The following is a 17039-nucleotide window of genomic DNA, read 5'->3' on the forward strand; positions in this document are numbered from 1 at the left end:
GGGGTCGTGCGACAAAAGCAGCGAGTGCTCACCCTAGCTCACCCGGCTCACCCGGTTCACCCCCATTGGCGGGTGAGCCGGAGCCATGCACGCTCAGGTCGCAGAGTCCCAATATCTGCCCGAGTAAACCGCCCTTCTCGCCTTGGTTGACAAGCGTGCCGCCACGTAGGCCGGGACCAGACCAAGGCAGCCACATCGAACCCCCCCACAGGCTGCTCAATGCAAACCTATCTGAGCGAGCATAGGCATGTACAATGCAGCAAGGTCGGGTGTTGGGCAGAAGCCTACCAGGTTCGAACTCCTGCGGGCCGGCCCAGTGTTGATTGGGTTACCAAGTCGCCCGACTGAGACCGTTCTCTCTCGGTGAAAGTGTGTGTGCACTGCATCCATTGACGTATCAGATAAATAAAAGGCTTGATATTCGACATACTCTCGAAGCTCACGCTGCTTTTTCTCGCATTCCACTGGCGAAAACAATCCCTCCCGAGGCATAAGGCTAGACACTTTCGTTGAAAATAAATTGCAGCCAGGCTAGACCTGTTCCATCACCGCTTTGGCGCAGTCTCGTGCCCATTGCGTGTAGATAGTCCACTCCTCGTCAATAGCGTGAAGCGTTTCGGAAACATTGTCTATCAGGCGTGCACCAAACCCCTTCCCCCACCATCGATTGTTAATGGCCAGAAGCAGCACCCCATAGTGCATCCAAATCAGCTGTGCCATCGGGTCCTTTTGCTGAAACCGCTCCATCAGCTTCTTGCTTATGGTTACTGGCCAGGCCAGAACCATGGAGATGTTGTGATATGCCATCACATGATCAAAGGCATTTTGAAGGCTGTGAATGCAAGAAATGTACAACTGCTGCTGCAGCGGCCCGACGTATTTCGACAGTTGGTCAGACCTGTGGACCAAGCGTGCCATTGCGCTTTCGAGCTCCTCCCGTTGTAGGAAATCGTGATTCGAAGTTGGCCCTCTCTCAGGCTCGAGTAGTACCCCGAATATGCCGGAGCGAATACCCTCCTGCGATGTGTCGATGATGACAGCAACGCCTCTGAGTAGCTCGACAACCGATTGTAGAGCCTCTGATGGGGTGGACTCAGGAGCCTCCGGAGTCGTCACCGAGACTGCCAAAGCTAGGATGATGGTAATGATCGAGAAAGCGAAAAGTGCGGTGGAATTTTCGCTGTCCATGCAGCTCAAGGTTGATTTAAAGCCCGCTAAGCCATGATTCTGGTACGCCACGCCGGTGGATGTGTAGAATTGAGCCGAAGAAGGGTCTAGATGTGCAAGATGCAGGGAGGACAACCCTAATAGGCTGTCGATAAGAAACTCGTGCTTCATGCCTTCCCTCGGTATCAATTGCTTCCAGAGCTCGACCTCCTCGGGTGAGTCCAGATTAGCCAAGGTGGCCCACGTGACAGAGGTGTAATGATGCATCAAGTAGAGCTCCTGCGATCTTGACATGCCACGGTACTGGTGAGTTCGCGGGCATGGTTGCGAATCCGATGGAGGAGAATGGGGCCAGAGTAGTTGTGACCGTAGGGGTTGGTCATGCTCCACTGATGGCGGCGGTGCGTAGCTGCACGGTCGCTGGCGTCGTAGGCAGTTCGCACACGATGGCCTCCCTTCGTCACACTGCAAAGTACGCTGTCAGTATTCAACCGCTCAAACCGCAGCCTGCATTTTCACAAATTGGCGGAAGAGGGGAGGGGTGGCAGACCTTGATGCGTCTAGACTTGCATAGCATACAGCCATTGCGAGATTTCTTGTGCTCTTTCCGAGAAGGTGCCATGGGTTTGTCGCTCAGAAATCTCGCTCATCGTACTCGGGATGTTGAGAGAGGGCAACGCGAAAGAGGGTCCAGTAGCGGTCTCTATTTTGAGAATTCGCAACGTCTTGGTACGATTTCTAGTTTGAAGGTGACGGATACCGAGCGGTCCGAGCCGGTGCCGAAATCCGATGCTGTGCCCCTTCATTGACAAGAACTCTTTCTTTCCATTTGCGAATCGACACCGGACCGGAGCCGAGTTTCACAAACGTAAACGTAAGCGTAAACGAATGCGAACAAACGACACGAGTCCGAGTATCCACCAAGCTACAATACCCCCCTTGTTTGTTCGCTAGCGCCTGACTTGTGGACAGGGCTCAAACCCAAACTTCAAATCTCAACAGCAAAATAGCCACTTTCTGCACAGATGAACAGACAGTTGAAATGGAACATTCTGAACATTGCTAGATACTTTATTTTTCTTCGTTGACATACTCCTTATAGCTGTTGAGATGCATCTTTTTGAAATTTGGACCGGGACCCTGTCCTGAGTTCCGCGCTAACAAACAAACAAGGGTTGTATTGTAGAAGAGACAATCACCGGTCATCTCCAATTGGCCAGACATATTTGTACTCCGTGATCCATAATTAGGTAATCGACTAGCATGAGAAGCCAGCACCTCATCCCTCTCCCACAGATTCCACCTATATCTCATTGAGCGTGCCCGAAGGAACAGAATCTCAGAAACAGCCCCATAATTGAATTCCATATATACCAGCCTTGAGAGACTCGAATCCTTGCTCCCACTGCGTACAATCGTCGTCACTTACACAAGAAATATTTACCCGTATTTCCCGTCACTATTGCAGCGTAAACCTTGCTAGATAGCCTCTTGGGAGAATATCTTGATCTCGCAAACGAGTTCTCGGAGGTCTAAACGTAAACGACTCAATATTCCCAACCAAGCTCCACATCGACTCGTGTATTCGCTGAACCATTCCGGGGGCTCCGTGCCCAATCCCGTCTTCGTTGGGGCCAGTGTACGGCAACGAAATGAAGATAAGGATGGGCTTACAACACAAGTCTGCGCGTACTCGGGTTCGCAAGCTGCAACAGGACCGGGTCGTTCTACGTTGCTGAGCGATTGTTTTCCAGCAAGGGGCTCGGAAGCGTGCTTATATAATTACTGATGGGCGACCTTCTTCCACGGCGGTGGAGTTCAAGAACAATCGTCTTGTCACGCCGCGCACCAGCTGGGTTCAAAGACTTCATCACGAGAACGCTTAAGAATGTCGAGATTGTTTCTCACCGCTCTTATTTTGGGGTTGAGTCTCTGCGGATCCGCAAACCAATGTGTAGGCATTCGCGCTCCCCGTGTCAGACCAGGCCCATCAGCTAACCGATTCTTCGACTACAGTGCTCATTGCTGGAATCGCAGCATCCGGACCTTGTTTTCCAGCCCGGTACGCCGAGGTATCTGGAAGAAGCATCACAGAGCTACTGGTGTATGTCTTTGCTCCGGATTCCTTCTAGGACGTTGTCCACTTGGATCCACGAATGACGGCTTTCGGTACGAAATCGCTAATCTGCATCACCGATAGCTACGACGGCGCGGCTCACCCCTTCGTGTGTCTTCACCCCTTCGTCGGCAGAGCTCGTTTCACAGGCCGTAAAGTTCTTCGAGCAAAAAAACTGCACATTCGCAATCCGTTCCGGAGGCCACTCTCCCAGCCAAGGTTGGGCCAACATCGATGACGGGGTTCTGCTTGCAACCACCAATTTGTCGTCCAAGTCCATTCACGATGGTTATGCCAGTTTTGGGTCTGGATTGCGATGGGGTTCTGTCTATGAATTCCTTGCGCCTTACAACCTTGTTGCGATCGGCGGCCGCAGTGCAAGCGTTGGCATGGCCGGGCTTGTTCTCGGAGGTGGTGTTTCGCACTTCACTCCAAAGCATGGACTCGCCTGTGATAACGTGAAGGGGTTTCAGGTACCGTGAAGAATTAGGACAATTCTCGGCGGGATAAGGCGGTCTTGCTTACCTTCTCTAGGTTGTGACTGCAAAAGGCCAGATCCTTGAAGTCAATGCGAGCTCCCACGCCGATTTATTCGAGGCCATGAAGGGGGGTCAGAACATATTCGGCGTCGTGACTCGATTCGACCTCTACACATACCCCTCGCCGAAGCTACACAGCGTCTCAGCACGACTCAACATGACGTATTTCGACCGCATCGCCGATGAATATGACAACTTTGCTCGGATGGGCTCAACGGCTGAAGGAGCGGAAGACCTCGAGTTGTCGCTCATCACATACTGGGCAGCGATCTTCGGAGACCCCTTCATCGAAGTAGGGTTCCTTTCAATGGCGGAAGAGGAACGTACCTGGGTCACAGATCCCGACACGACGGACCTCAGGCTTCCTCACCCGCTGGACGGCTTCGATGGGTTTCCATACACGAATGTTTCAGAGAAGTGGGGGACGATGAGCGAGCGCGCGTCTGGACCTAAACTGCCGGCTCTCCGGTACGACCTCAGGACGATGACGTTTCAAAGCAATGCGAACATGATGAAGGGTATAAAGAAGATATTCGAGGAGGAGTTTGCGGCACTGCTTGACATGGAGGGCTTTGCCGGCATTGTCGAATGGCAGCTGGTCACCAACAATGCCCTTGAGCAAGGTGTGAAAATGGGCGGCAACATCCTCGGCCTCGAAGGCTTTGGTTCCGTGGTTTGTACGTCAAATTCGGCACTTCGAGGGCAATCAGTTTGACTAACGTGACGTCGCAGTTTTTGCCATGGCCAACAGTTGGTCTGACGCTTCTTACGATGAGGCAGCATACACTGCTGGGCGACGAGTTGTGGAGAGGGGAGAGGCGCTAGCAAAGGAGCTTGGCGTGCACCTGCCATACATGTAAGTTTTGCCACCTGTTGTTACCATCAAAGCTTGGCTTGAGGTTGACGCGGCGTTGAAGCTATGCCAATTATGCAGCGGCGGATCAGGACGTCCTCAGTTCTTACGGGGCCAAAAATGTTGCCAAACTTAAACGTCTGCGCAGAAAGTATGACCCTGCTAGCATTCTGCACAAGCTGGTTCCCGGGGGTCTGAGTGGCATGCTTCCGTCAGGAGGAACTTGCAAGCACTGACTCGGGGGGCGGTGGCCCAGTTCAAACGTGATTAGCTCACATGGGATCGCGCTGCGAGAATCTGCCCCCATGGCGAGCTTGCGGGCTGCTTAGAAGCGGAATGAGCAGGAAAATCCGTGGAGCGGTGAAGAGGAATTGGTCGCTGTAGTAAGGATTCAGGGGAGGACCTAGATATTCTTCTTGGTGTTAATCCAAATCTCAGAGGTAGCAATCAAGCTGTGTTACTCCAGAAACGGGAGAACGAATTCTGCCGAGCTGGATGGGATATGCGTCACCGTCGGGCCGTTGTAAACAGCCTCTATTATGTGGCCGCAACCGTTGCCGATAAAGCAGAGCTCGTGGCGACAGAAGGCGCATTTGTATCCCTCCAGCGCGCTCCGCTGCCAGTCCCTAACGACTTCCTTGTATGCTAGATCCAGACGGTAGCTGTGCGGGAACATGATCAGCCCCCTGTGGGTTGCAAGTTGGCAGTCACAACTCACAAGCTTACTTGTGACCTGTAGACGGCTGTGAATTCATTGCCATTGTTGGGCACTCTGGGGGACACACGCCAAATGCTGCAAGGGGCGTTTATGGGCGATGCCTGAAGCTGTTTCCACAACGACGAGGAGCCGCGACTGGGGTGATGTCAGGCTTCCGAACATGGTAAGACCATATAACAGATCGGCTTGCTTACGCGTGACGCTATGCGGCAGGTATGGTCAGGGACATGCACGGTCAGCATTCGACGTCACCGCAAAGTGGCCAGTCCTCTCTTATCGTAACACGGAAGCAGAACGTGGTTGCAACACATTGTTAGCAACTACAGCTCCTTACCTAATCGACATTCATAAATCTTACAGGCGCATTGACTGCTATACCCGGAACCGCTCTTCTTATATAACTCGGCATACCTATTGTCGATATGATTCCACAAGCAGTTCATCATCTTCATCGGCTCTTCGTTGTCGCTCACTACAATCTCGCAAGTCGACTATAGGCTTATCAAGGACAACAGCACAGCGTTTAAGAGACATCTTAGAGTTGGGGCTTCGCGGTGTACGGCACAGCAACTTCGAGTTGTAGACAAGCCTCGCGGCACGGGTTAGGAGGGAGATCCCAGCTTTTTAGTACAGCGTATAGCCTTAAGACACTAGCGGCACCCTATACCACCTTCGCGGACGGCGAGACGGACATCTTTAACAATGAACGGTAGAGTTGATAAGGTACCATTTCGTAGCGTTTTAACTTCCCCTTTAGATAACAATACCCTTCCTGGTTTATCTAGGGGAGAGCGGACGGGATCCCGAGCTTTCCAGTAGGTATGGTCGTATGTGCTCACAGGGACACAGAATTTGGTTTATATTGCATTATTTGCATACAAGCCCGTTTAGGTATGTATTGTACATATATGAAGCCCGTTTTGTATATCACTTGCACGAAGTCGGTTCAGGAATGCTGCTCGGGGCCCATCACACATCGGCAGAATGAAGGCTGAGAGGGATTGAGGTCTGACTGTTTCTAGCTTCTACTGTAATCTCTTTGATGACTCGGAGCTGGCAGTAAACCAACTTGGACCCTGTCAATCCAAGGTCGAGTCATGGCTAAGGAACCCTGAGCTGCCATGTGCTGCCACCGCACTGCAACCTAGAATTAGATAACTGAAGGGTCTCTTTACAATCTCCTGATGAGCCGGGCTGTCAGATAGTGCCCTCAAACAATCCGTCCCTGAGGACCAAGAGAATCTCTTGTTCAGTCAGGTAGGTAGGTATCCAACACCTAGTGGCTCGCAGTGTATCGCCCTGACACATGCACTCAGCCTCCATTGATCCTATCGGCTACCCGGGCCACGGATCATCATCATGGTGGTGTGAATGCAGGTTCGATACTAGTTGTCAACGTACAGACAGTGTACTGTTGCCTCGCCCAACAACTTCTCTCTACTAGTAGTAGGCCAAGCTTTTCACAATTTGCCAACATTCATGATTGTTTGCGTCTTGCTCTCCGCCTTACCAAGCACCTGCCCAGACCTTGGCGCAGGAACCGCTTCTTCCGAGTGCCGGAACCAAACTCTGTATTGGCGATCAGCGCGCAACCAAGCACGGTTGTTCATTAAATCCGCATTGGCAACTGTCAACCTCAGACGATGACGGACTCGGCGGTCGGGCCGTCTCTGGGGCGGTGACTGCTCCAAGACGTCAGGCCAGATATGAGTTGGAGAAACACAGTTTGTTCTCCTTACCTATGACTTGTGACGGTATCCCTTAATCTGGCATACTTCTTCTCGGTGTGTCGCAACTGAACTGTACTGGCGGAAATGGCGTCAGCGTACATTCTCAGACTTTTGTTGTTGCTTGTAGGACATCCTTTCCTCGTTCCCACTACCGCTATAACCCTTGGACCGCCAGAGCAGAGATCGGAGACGCGTGGACAATCCACAGTGAACACAGAATGTCTACTTGGGCCGCTCAACCTCGACGGTTACTCCCCTTGCACCGGTTCTGCCATCAACGACGAAGAAAAGATATTCTCAAACCCTTGGACGCATGACCCTTATTGTATAGAAGCCACCAGCTACTGCGTCTTTACGAACGCCAAATTCCAGGGGCCCAATCGCGGTGTGAGCATAATCGAAGCGAATTCCTCACAAGCTACCGCTGTATTGGCTTCAACTGCAAGCCTGCATGTGGTATCGAGCGGCGCCCCTGAAGTTGGAAATGAATCACCGCCATACCAAGTTCAAGATATCCCTGGCAAAGGGAAGGGCGTCGTCGCAACACGCAAAATCTCCCGAGGGGAAGTCTTCATGCTGGACTACGCGGCGGTCTTGGTTGACACCCAGATGCCGAGCCGAATCAAGCGTGACCAGGGCCGCCAATTGTTGAGAGAAGCAATCGAGCGGTTGCCAGCCGCGAGAAAGATACTGGATCTGGCCCGTAGCAGCTTGGATCCCGATAATGTCCCGGCTGCTGAGGATGTCATCAAAACAAACTCATTCCAAGTAGACATTGGGGGAAAGGGATACATGGCACTGTTTCCCGAGATTGCGGTAAGCGGGCTGTTAAACCGTGCGGGTGCAAAGTTCACAATGGTCAGAGCCCTACCGATAAGAAGCACAGCGACTGACATTGCTCCTCGCAGAGAATGAACCACGCATGCAAACCAAGGTCAGGAGCCCCTTACCTCCACTCATGTTCCTCCAAGCAGCTCCTAGTACATCACCTGGTATCCCTGTTAGTAACCAGTCCTCATTTGCTAGCGCCCTTACCCGGTTCAACGCCACCACCCTCTCCAACACAGTAACCGCCTTCCATGACATCCACCCTGGCGAAGAGATCACCATCAGCTGTACGTCCCCTTCAACACTTTACTTCCTCCCCATTCCCGCCTACAACTGAGACACAGACACACCCTTCGGTCTGCCCTCCACAAGCCGACAAGCCCTGCTGCGGCAAAACTGGGGGTTTGAGTGCGCATGTTCCCTCTGCGCCTCGCCGCCGAACGAGCTGGCCGCGTCGGATGCGCGCCGCAAGATGATTGCAGACTTAGGCCAGCAGGTGCTCGGGCTGGTGGAGAAAGGGAGCGCGGCGAGCATGAAGCGGGCGGCGGAACTGTACAGCGAAGTGGCGGACGCGGTGCGCGAGGAAGGCCTGGTCCCGCACCTCGGCGCGCACTACGAGGTTTTGGGTAGGTTGTACATCGCCGCGGGGGATACGAAGAAGGGGGCGGAGATGGTGAGAAGGGCGGTGGACGAGGGGAAGGGGTTTGAGGGTGTCTTTTGAAGAACTTTGAGGTGGGATGCTGCAGTGAGGTGGTTGACCAAAGCTAAGGTGCGATCGAGGTCTCGCTTGGTCCCTTGCCGATGCGATTGCAAGAACCTCAATGGGAGTGATACTCCTCGCCAGCGATAGACGTACGTGGATAGGCAAAATCCGATATCAACGTCTTCGCCAAGGGCAGACTGACGAGCGTGAGCATTGAGATCTGACCTTCGGAGAGGGAGAGAGAAGGAAGGGGGGGTGGGGGGGGTTATACTGGCGCGAAGTAAGTAGTAAGGCCGAGTTGGACTTTCCTCCGTTGTGGGCATTCATCGGAAGACAGCAAAAGCAAGGGAGAGAAACGTACGCTGGATCTGAACTCACCTGGGGAGCAGCTATGGTATCAAAACGGGATATGTGAGGTTCGTTCACAGGCATCCTCTATAGTTAGCACAATTGCAATGCAGAAATAAACTTTTACATTGCTATGCGCCATACGGACGGACTGTTTACCCTGGTGTGTGCTGAAGGCGAGTGAGTCTGAGCATTGTCGTTGACTCGTGGGCATCCAGGATCCACTGCAGTCGAAGAAAGGCCGGGCGTGCCTTCATGTCAACGTTGGCGTGACAGTGGTGCCCACGGCCCGAAGCGGCAACGTGTGGTTGGCTCAGAAACCGCATGGCGCCCCACACGCCGAGCCTGGGCCTGGACAATTTGACATCAACTGTTGGTCATTGCGATCCATCCGTTCATTTTCTCGTTTTCACATTTTCGGACGAACTGTCCAGAAGCCCTCGTCCCTCGTTCTCCGGTCTTCGCAATCGCTTTTCCCGGATTTATATACATACATACGGTCTATGCATTTGCTTTTGCTCTAACCAGAACTCCAGGAGACAAATACCAGCAACGACCTCGAGCGAGTCACTCTCGAATGGGGATCGCGTATAAACCCCGCGCCCCGATGCGTCTTCGGCTTGTGCTCCCGATCTGGGCCCTGTTCGGTCCAAGCCTCGTATTGCGTACCTTGTGATCAGGATTGACTACTGTACAGCCCACGAGATGCTGTCGCACCTCCGCTTCCATCGACGTGCCCCGTCGAACCCAACATCTCCTCTGCCCGAGCCGGACCCCGCCGACGACGCCCCCACGCGCCACGAACGCCCTGATTCAGCTCGAGATGTCTCACAGCGCTCTGATGCACGTCCGCAGTCGTCAAATTCTTCCCAGATGCCACCGATGCTGCCCCCGATCACACGCGTTGCATCCACCGGCTCCGAGCACTCGTTCGCCATGCGAGATGACGCCCCAGTCGCAAACAATGGCTCGCGTGGCCATCTCGTTCGCCTTCCCTCTGACGAGGACAGCAACACAGGCTTCATTGGCGGTATAGCCCTGCAGACTTACAGGCAAGAAGACCAGGCCGCGAGGCACAATCCTGCAATGGCCGCCGGCCAGCTGCCCGAAAGTCAGCTCTCGAGAGGGAAGCCCCCACCGTCGCCCATCAACACGGGTTTCGCTGCCCGCCCGGCGATCACGGCGACCAAGCCAGCCAAATCTTCGTCATTTGTCGCCCCGACGGACCTGCAGCACGTACCCGGAGGTTCCAACGGTCGCCCGGCAGGACCACGATATGCCAGCGAGCCCGCTCCGGGCCCCGGTTCCGTTGCCGAATCGCAAAAGGGGAGGAAAGGCCTACCATTTCTGAAGAACCCCATGTCATCTCTTTTGATGCGGAGGAAAACAGGTCACGCCGCGCCGGAAACCCAGCCTTTCCCCTTCACGACAACACCTAGCTACGATCCCCGCATCAGGGGCACGAGGGTCCACGACTTTAGCGCCCCACGACCGAAAAAGACAACCAATGCCGAGTCCGTGTTAGCACTAAAGTCCGATGCCGGGGCTTCGGCAGGTATCTCGGCGGCGCGCGTCGAGCCGATAACCTCACCACCCCAAGACGGTTCCAGCAAACCGATCTCAGCGGAGCCCGTTAACCATCCCGTGGGCGGGACCGCACACAGCGACGGCGAGAGCGGCCCGGTGCCCGAGGTAGACAAGTCAAGAAAGTTGTCGTTAGAGAAGGCCTTGCCCGAGCATCCTTTGCCTGATGTCCCACCAAAGGACGAGCCGGCAGCTCTTCGTAGCAGGTTATCATCTGCTGCCTCAAGCACTACATCCACAGCAGTATCGCAACCTGCCACCTCAGCTTCCGTGAGGACGACGGCATCTCGAAAGGTGTCTCTCTCTCAGGCATCGAGGCGGGATTCGGTGGCTTCTGCCGTCCCGAAGCATATGAAGAGCACGTCTTCAAGGTTTAGCTTCGATATGATCGGCGCTGCCAAGCAGGAGAAGCTGCTGGAAGAACGCCACCGGCAGCGGGCGCAGGAAAAGAAAACGGATGATCCCGCCGGCTATCGAGACTCACGATATGACGATTTCGACGAAGGGTCCTTTGACTACGATGCTATGATGGATGACGGTGGGATCGAGGAGATGATCCCAGGTATCAACGCTGACTATGAGGATGAAGAAGACCCGGAAGCGGCGCTGGACCCGGACAACGACCAGGAGAATTTTGCTGGATTTGTGTTCCAGCGCTCGAACCCTGCATCGTCACTAGCCAGTCCAAATACGCCAGCCATGCTGGCAACCCCCCGGGATGCAAACGGCAAGGTGATTGGTTTTGCCATGACCAAAGATACCACCCCCGAGTTACCGTCGGCGGAGTCTCCCATGTTCCCTGTTCCGTCTGTGCCACCTAAGATAGAAATGGACCTCCAAGGTCTTGGCGTTCGAGGTTCAGACGCACCCACACCCGCAGAAGCGGCACTTGGCACTAGCGATCTGCCTGGCGAGGCAAACCTAGGCTCGATGCGCCAAACTAGCAACGACGATCTCTACTTTGACGATGGCCTGGCGAATGAGCTGGAGTTTGACCACGACGGGACTGTCTTTGATGAATCTATCTTTGACAACGACGATACGGATCGGTTCGGGCGCCCAATACCTGGCGCATTTGCCCAGGCGAAGGAAGCGATGAAAGTCTCCCAGCAGCAGCAACAACCCTCCAAGCGCGATTCCGATGTGACATCAGACTTGTCAGGGCAGTCCGCAGTGACCGAATCCACGGGCTACACGTCACTTAGCACAGGCCTGCAGCAGCCACCAGCTCAACAGGTGAAAGAGGCAGAGCAATCTCAGTCTCTGAAACCAGCTCCTTTAAATCTAAACGCCGGAGCCGTGGTGCCTATAGCCGTGCAGGACCTTGCCTATCAAGCCGCTCTCGCAGAAGCCGCACAAAAGGCGGCGGCCTCAGGAAAATTCCGAAGAACTTCATCCCCGCCAGTCCCAGACGACGATGCTTTCCCTGGCGCGCAGGCTCAGGAATCTGCCGAGTCTTCTATGGATCCCTACCTTGAAGATCTAAACGATTATGAAACCGACGACTTCAACCCCACCAGTTTCGAAGACGACTTCGACTTTGACGACGAAGCTATCATAGCCGAGGCCAACGCCAGCGCCTTGGCCAATGATACGGATGGCTTCTACGGCCAAGAGTTCGGCTTCTACTCGGCCCCACTACCCATCCCCCCGTCCGCCGCACATCAGCCCTATCACACACCGTCCTCCTCAACCCCGAATAGCAGCAGCAGCATCCTCAGCGCCGAGAATCTGTACCAGTACGCCAATGGCGGCTATTTTGGCCCTGCCGGGGTCGGGAGGAGCGCCAGTGGCAGGGTGGTTTGCCGCGAGCCGAACCTGACGCCGATTACTGAGCGGTCAGAGTACTCCAACCGGAACTCGGTCATGTCCTTTACCATGCCTCCCGTTGGTAGTGGTGCTGACGCGGGCGGGAGGAACTCCATGACCAGTCCCGGGTTAGCGCAGCTGGCGAGTCTGCTTTCCGAGGAAGGGGAGGGCGAGGACAAGAACATGAGCCTGGAGGCCTTGATGAAGCTAAGGTCTCGCGCGTGGGGAGGGGGTGGGTCCCAGGGTAGTTCGCGAGAAGGCAGTCCCAGGAGCGAGAGGGCCGTGAATCCTCTTGATGGCGCTGCTGCCAGCAGCGGATCGCCTTATGGCTATCTAAGCGGCGGCCATGTGCGCGCCAATTCAGCGTTTGTGTCATTGTGGGCTGGCGGCGGTGCCGACGGCGGGGCCGGCAGCGGCAGCGGGGCGGCGAGTCCCACCTTGGCAGCAGCCGGGTTGGCGATGGGGATGGTGCCGCCGCTACATGGTAGCGGCAGTGGTGCACAGCAGCAGCATGGCATGAACGGCGCTGTCGTCTCACCGCTACCGCTCAGGCCGCCGGCTCGCTCGCTCTTCTCTCCCGTGCCGTCTCCGGGACAGGGTGATCAGGCGCTTCTGGGTGGCAGTGCTTGTTCGCCTGTCTTGGAAGGCGACGAGGAGGCTTTGTCTCCTGAGGGCGGCCCCGTGGGAGAGCTAGCGCCTGCGTTGCCGGTCCGAAGGGCGACGAGCCCGGCTGGAAGAGTGGAGTCATCACCGGCGGATGGACTGGTGGCTTCTGCACCGCCTTCTCCGCAGGCTCACCGTGCACCCGGGAAGGGACATCGCCATAAGGGGTCTACGGATCGCATCTCGTATGTTAAAGACGAGGAGAGCGGTGGGAACAGGTGGGTGGTAGAGAGGAGGCGCACAGCCGAGAGCGGAGAGGTGGAGATCCTAGGGAGGGAGGTCGTTGATGGGGGGAGTATATAGGTGAGTTTAACGGATGGCTGTTTGGAATAATCCTGTTGCTTTGTTGGTTGGGTTGGTCTAGCGGTAGTCTTGGACGGGTGATTGTGCATATGTTTATATACATGAGAGGAGTAGGCTGGGTAGGCCTGCTATCACGGTGTTCGGGTTATAGGATAGGGTAGACGGATGGCGGTTGGCTAGTTGTCTTCTGGCAGCAGCGGTATAGCAATCATTAGCGAGGATAGGTAATCATTTTGTATTCTTACCCCGGCCGGGGCTATTGGATCTGGGTGCGGCAGTGCAAGACCGCCTAGATCATCCTGACCACAGCATCCTCGCCCTTATCGCGGAGATTGTGCAGCCAACCCCAGGACACCGGGCTGGGCGGGCCGCCGAGGATCTCAAGCAGACCGATTCGTCGATAAATAAGGGGTTTTTGGTTCAGTTCGCTGTCGTTGTTCAACTTGCTGTCCTCGACTCGGACGAGGAGGAGGAAAACCGACTCCTTGCTCGGCAACTTGCGTCCGATCAGCAGGCAGTACACCCGCCCGCTGTTCAGTCCATCATGTCCTAGGAGATCCTCGCAACCGTCGTCGGCCCAGATATTCTTCATGTGCCCGTCCATGATGTCCAGGTCGAGCAGGTTCCACGGTTCGGGAGGCCTGTTTTCATTATTGGGTCCCCCAGCCGGGGAAACTTTGGGTCGTCGACGCCGTAGGACGGCCGGCACCAGCCTGCCCTTGAGAATGAGGTAACTCCCGCCTTCGAGCAGCTCCCCTCGCGGATCAGGCCCTGCCGGCTCACATTTCACGTCTATCACCTCACACTCAGCCTCGAAACCAGCTGGCTCTGTTGTGTTGAGGAATTCGACGGGAGCCTTGACCGCGGCCCAGGACCATGAGGGGGCGCGCCATTTCTCTGGACGTGACGGCCACGCCCAAGAGTAAGAGTCATCCTCCTCGGTGACGTCGGTGGTGTTGGTACTGGTCGAAGGCGGCAACTCGACGTGCCAGAGCAAGTCTGGCAACAAGCTGCTCCGCCACAGGCCGGCTAGATACTGCTCCTGCGCCCCGGGCCCGGCTGAGTCTGGTTGGGTTTGGGTTTTATTTCGAACGTGGGACATGGCCTGCGCCATGCCCGCTACTGCGGGAAAGACGTCCTTGTCGTATGTTAGCCGCAGGCGGGTGTAGTCCTCGACTAGCCGCCGCCAGCATGCCGCCAGTTCTTCAGGGGTCATGCTGTGCCAGGTTGTGGGGCTGTAGTAGTGTTTTGGACGGGCGCAGCGGGAGGTTAGGTACGTGTACCACCTCGGTGGGTTACTGGTAGTAGGTTGAGGTTGTAGGGCGGGAGTTGAATTTGAAGAAGAGGGGGTAGAGGAGGAGGAGGAGGAGGAAGAGGAGGAAGAGGAAGAGGAGGAAGAGGAAGAGGAGGAAGAGGAAGAGGAGATGCTGGGCCCGCTGCACTGGCATGCCGTCCGCTCGACGCATTCCCACGACAGCTCCTCGGGCCCAAAGTGCAGCGTGCGCGGGGACAGGAAGCGCTCCTGCAAAATCCAGCCGCGCGTGAAAATGGGCAGGGTCGAAGGGGGCGCGTGGTAGGGGGAGAGCAGGCGCTGGCTGTGGGTCAGGGCATGGCGGACATGAATGGTTTCCGGAGCTGCGGTTGAGTCAGGAGAGAATTGGATGGTGTGGGTTTTGTGTTTGGACGGGAACTCGGCGTACAGCCCGCCGTACGCGCCCTGGGATTTCGCCGCCGAGATGACGATGGCCGAGTTCTGGTAGATGGAGGCCATGTTGGCGGCCTCGAGGCGCCAGTCGTGCGTGTCGTCCTGCACGATGCACAGGCTGTCGATCCACAGATACCGGATGCCCAGCTTGCGGGTGAAGGAGATTGCGTCTTGGAAGGACGGGGGGAGCCGCGCCCAGATGATCTCGTTCTTGTGCGCGGCAAGGCTGAAGGAGAGGGTGCGCAGAAAGGGCTTCTTCCCCCAGCAGTGACTCAAGCTCGCGTAGGGAGCTGTTTCGCCGCGGGATTCGTAGAGTCGGACGCCGCCATCTCCCGAGTCCCAGGCAAACACGTCGAGCACCCTCGTTGGAAGGGGAGATTTGGCTGAGGTGCTGCTGCATGACTTGTGGAACTGCTTGCAGTGCTGGAGCTGATGGACAGCCCAGGACAGGGTCTCCGGAGAAGAGGTCGCTCTGGGAATTTCGTATCCAACCGGTAGATCTGGCAGGGTCTCTGATAGCCACGGGGTAGCTGGTCCGTCCATGACAAGGCACATCAGTCAAGATACAAGCCAATATTGACATGCACTGCCTAACTCACGCTCAGAGCAAAAGAAGCAGAGCTTTATTGGCGTGTTCAAGAGCATGAGCTCCAAGCTGGGCCCGTTCCCGGTCAGGTTGAAGTCGATCCGCAGCTCGTTGACATCGTCTCGCGGAACCTCACCGTTGTCCGCCAAGAACGTGAGGATGCCGTCTGAGAAGATTGAGCAGGGGACGCAGCCGGCCTGGGCATTTGACAGCATGGCGCCCAGGCTCGAACGCACAGAGCCGTAGGCACCATTGTACTTTGGCCGGGGGTGATCACAGCCCTTGCACCGTGTTGATGATAGCGAAGGCAACGTGAAGGAGGTGGGCCACATTTCTCGATGTCTGTATTGTGTTTTTCCTGTTTGGTGCTCAGGGACGCCAAATTAGATATGGAATACATACCCTTGGACTCCTTAGTCAGATGTGAATATTGCTGGGGCGACGGCCAGCGCTAGTCTCTATACAGCACTGCCATCCGGTGCAATATTCTCCCGGTTGACCCCGACAGGACAGGAAAGTAACCACATGGAAGAGCAAACTGGAAGCTTGCCCAACAGCCCGGGATAGTAAAACCATAGCTTCACGAAGCAATCACGTTTGGGTCAATCTGGGAGATGCATCATTCGAGCTTATGGGTTTGGCAATCCCTGAAGCCAACCCTAACCCTGACCTTAAGAAAAGGGGAAAAGGGGTAAAGGGCAACTGGTTGCGTTCCGTTATGTCAGATTAGCTAACTAATCCAGCAGGACTCCCTGAACATGAAAAGGGTAATGTCTAAGATACTCTCTTATTAGCAGTCCCGCCATAGCCGAGTCTTGTTCTGGTTCAGCCTTTCAGGCGGTCGAATTGCACTTTTCAAGAAACACGCCACCAGTCTCATTCATCTCCTCCTGGGTCGCTAGACGAAGGCAGCACGGTGCAGGGGCGCTGACGCTCTACTCGTCTTCTCAGAGTCAGATCCTATGCCTTGTTGTGTTCTGATAAATTCATGCTCACCTACCATGCGCAGCAGTTTAGCATACGCCAGAAAGTATCTAATGTTTCTATTAGCGTGCTGCCTGCTCGATGGATATCTCGAGCGGCCCTGTAAGCAAGATGAACAGGTACTTTTCCAGCCCTCAAAGGCGTTAATGCCTTTTCCGACAATTCTCCCAGTAAGCCTTCTTGCGAGACACATTTCCAGTGTACCCGGATTTAAGTTACCCTGGCCTGTCACCAAATCCATAGTAATCCCCCAACCATCTTGTCGCGTTCTTGTGATGCAGCACATTGAGCAGCTTGCAGATATTCGGTCATCTCCATTATTTTCTCGATGGTGAATCGGTTATTTCATCAACCGTAATCTTGATCTCGTCCCTTTTTACCTACATGTATTTCACGCCTCATT

The 17039-nt window shown here is 55.2% G+C and overlaps 5 protein-coding genes across 5 annotated transcripts; 3 read left to right on the top strand and 2 right to left on the bottom strand.

Moving 5' to 3' along the window:
• Positions 1-537: 537 nt before the first annotated feature.
• N656DRAFT_680453 (uncharacterized protein) lies at positions 538-1302 on the bottom strand (the record flags this gene model as incomplete). Its single annotated transcript, XM_064810549.1, has 1 exon — positions 538-1302. A coding segment is annotated over one exon (765 nt), but the record flags the coding sequence as incomplete, so codon positions are not given.
• Positions 1303-3055: 1753 nt separating this feature from the next.
• N656DRAFT_801663 (FAD-binding domain-containing protein) lies at positions 3056-4911 on the top strand (the record flags this gene model as incomplete). The annotated part of the gene is made up of 6 exons (XM_064818151.1): positions 3056-3121; positions 3184-3271; positions 3368-3756; positions 3818-4499; positions 4555-4678; positions 4740-4911. The coding sequence occupies 6 exons, from the start codon at positions 3056-3058 to the stop codon at positions 4909-4911; spliced, it is 1521 nt and encodes a 506-aa protein (XP_064666068.1).
• Positions 4912-7441: 2530 nt separating this feature from the next.
• N656DRAFT_689585 (SET domain-containing protein) lies at positions 7442-8660 on the top strand (the record flags this gene model as incomplete). The annotated part of the gene is made up of 4 exons (XM_064810639.1): positions 7442-7939; positions 8032-8057; positions 8150-8238; positions 8296-8660. Coding segments are annotated over 4 exons (978 nt in total), but the record flags the coding sequence as incomplete, so codon positions are not given.
• Positions 8661-9422: 762 nt separating this feature from the next.
• On the top strand, positions 9423-13361 carry N656DRAFT_839654 (uncharacterized protein; the record flags this gene model as incomplete). Its single annotated transcript, XM_064818907.1, has 2 exons — positions 9423-12993; positions 13042-13361. Exons 1-2 carry the CDS (start codon positions 9708-9710, stop codon positions 13359-13361), a joined length of 3606 nt encoding a protein of 1201 aa, XP_064666070.1. The 5' UTR covers positions 9423-9707.
• Positions 13362-13650: 289 nt separating this feature from the next.
• N656DRAFT_717697 (HET-domain-containing protein) lies at positions 13651-15984 on the bottom strand (the record flags this gene model as incomplete). The annotated part of the gene is made up of 2 exons (XM_064812218.1): positions 13651-15596; positions 15666-15984. The coding sequence occupies 2 exons, from the start codon at positions 15982-15984 to the stop codon at positions 13651-13653; spliced, it is 2265 nt and encodes a 754-aa protein (XP_064666071.1).
• Between the last annotated feature and the right edge of the window lie 1055 nt (positions 15985-17039).

The sequence above is a fragment of the Canariomyces notabilis genome (genome assembly GCF_033297395.1).
Source record: "Canariomyces notabilis strain CBS 508.74 unplaced genomic scaffold N656scaffold_31, whole genome shotgun sequence".
NCBI lineage: Eukaryota > Fungi > Ascomycota > Sordariomycetes > Sordariales > Chaetomiaceae > Canariomyces > Canariomyces notabilis.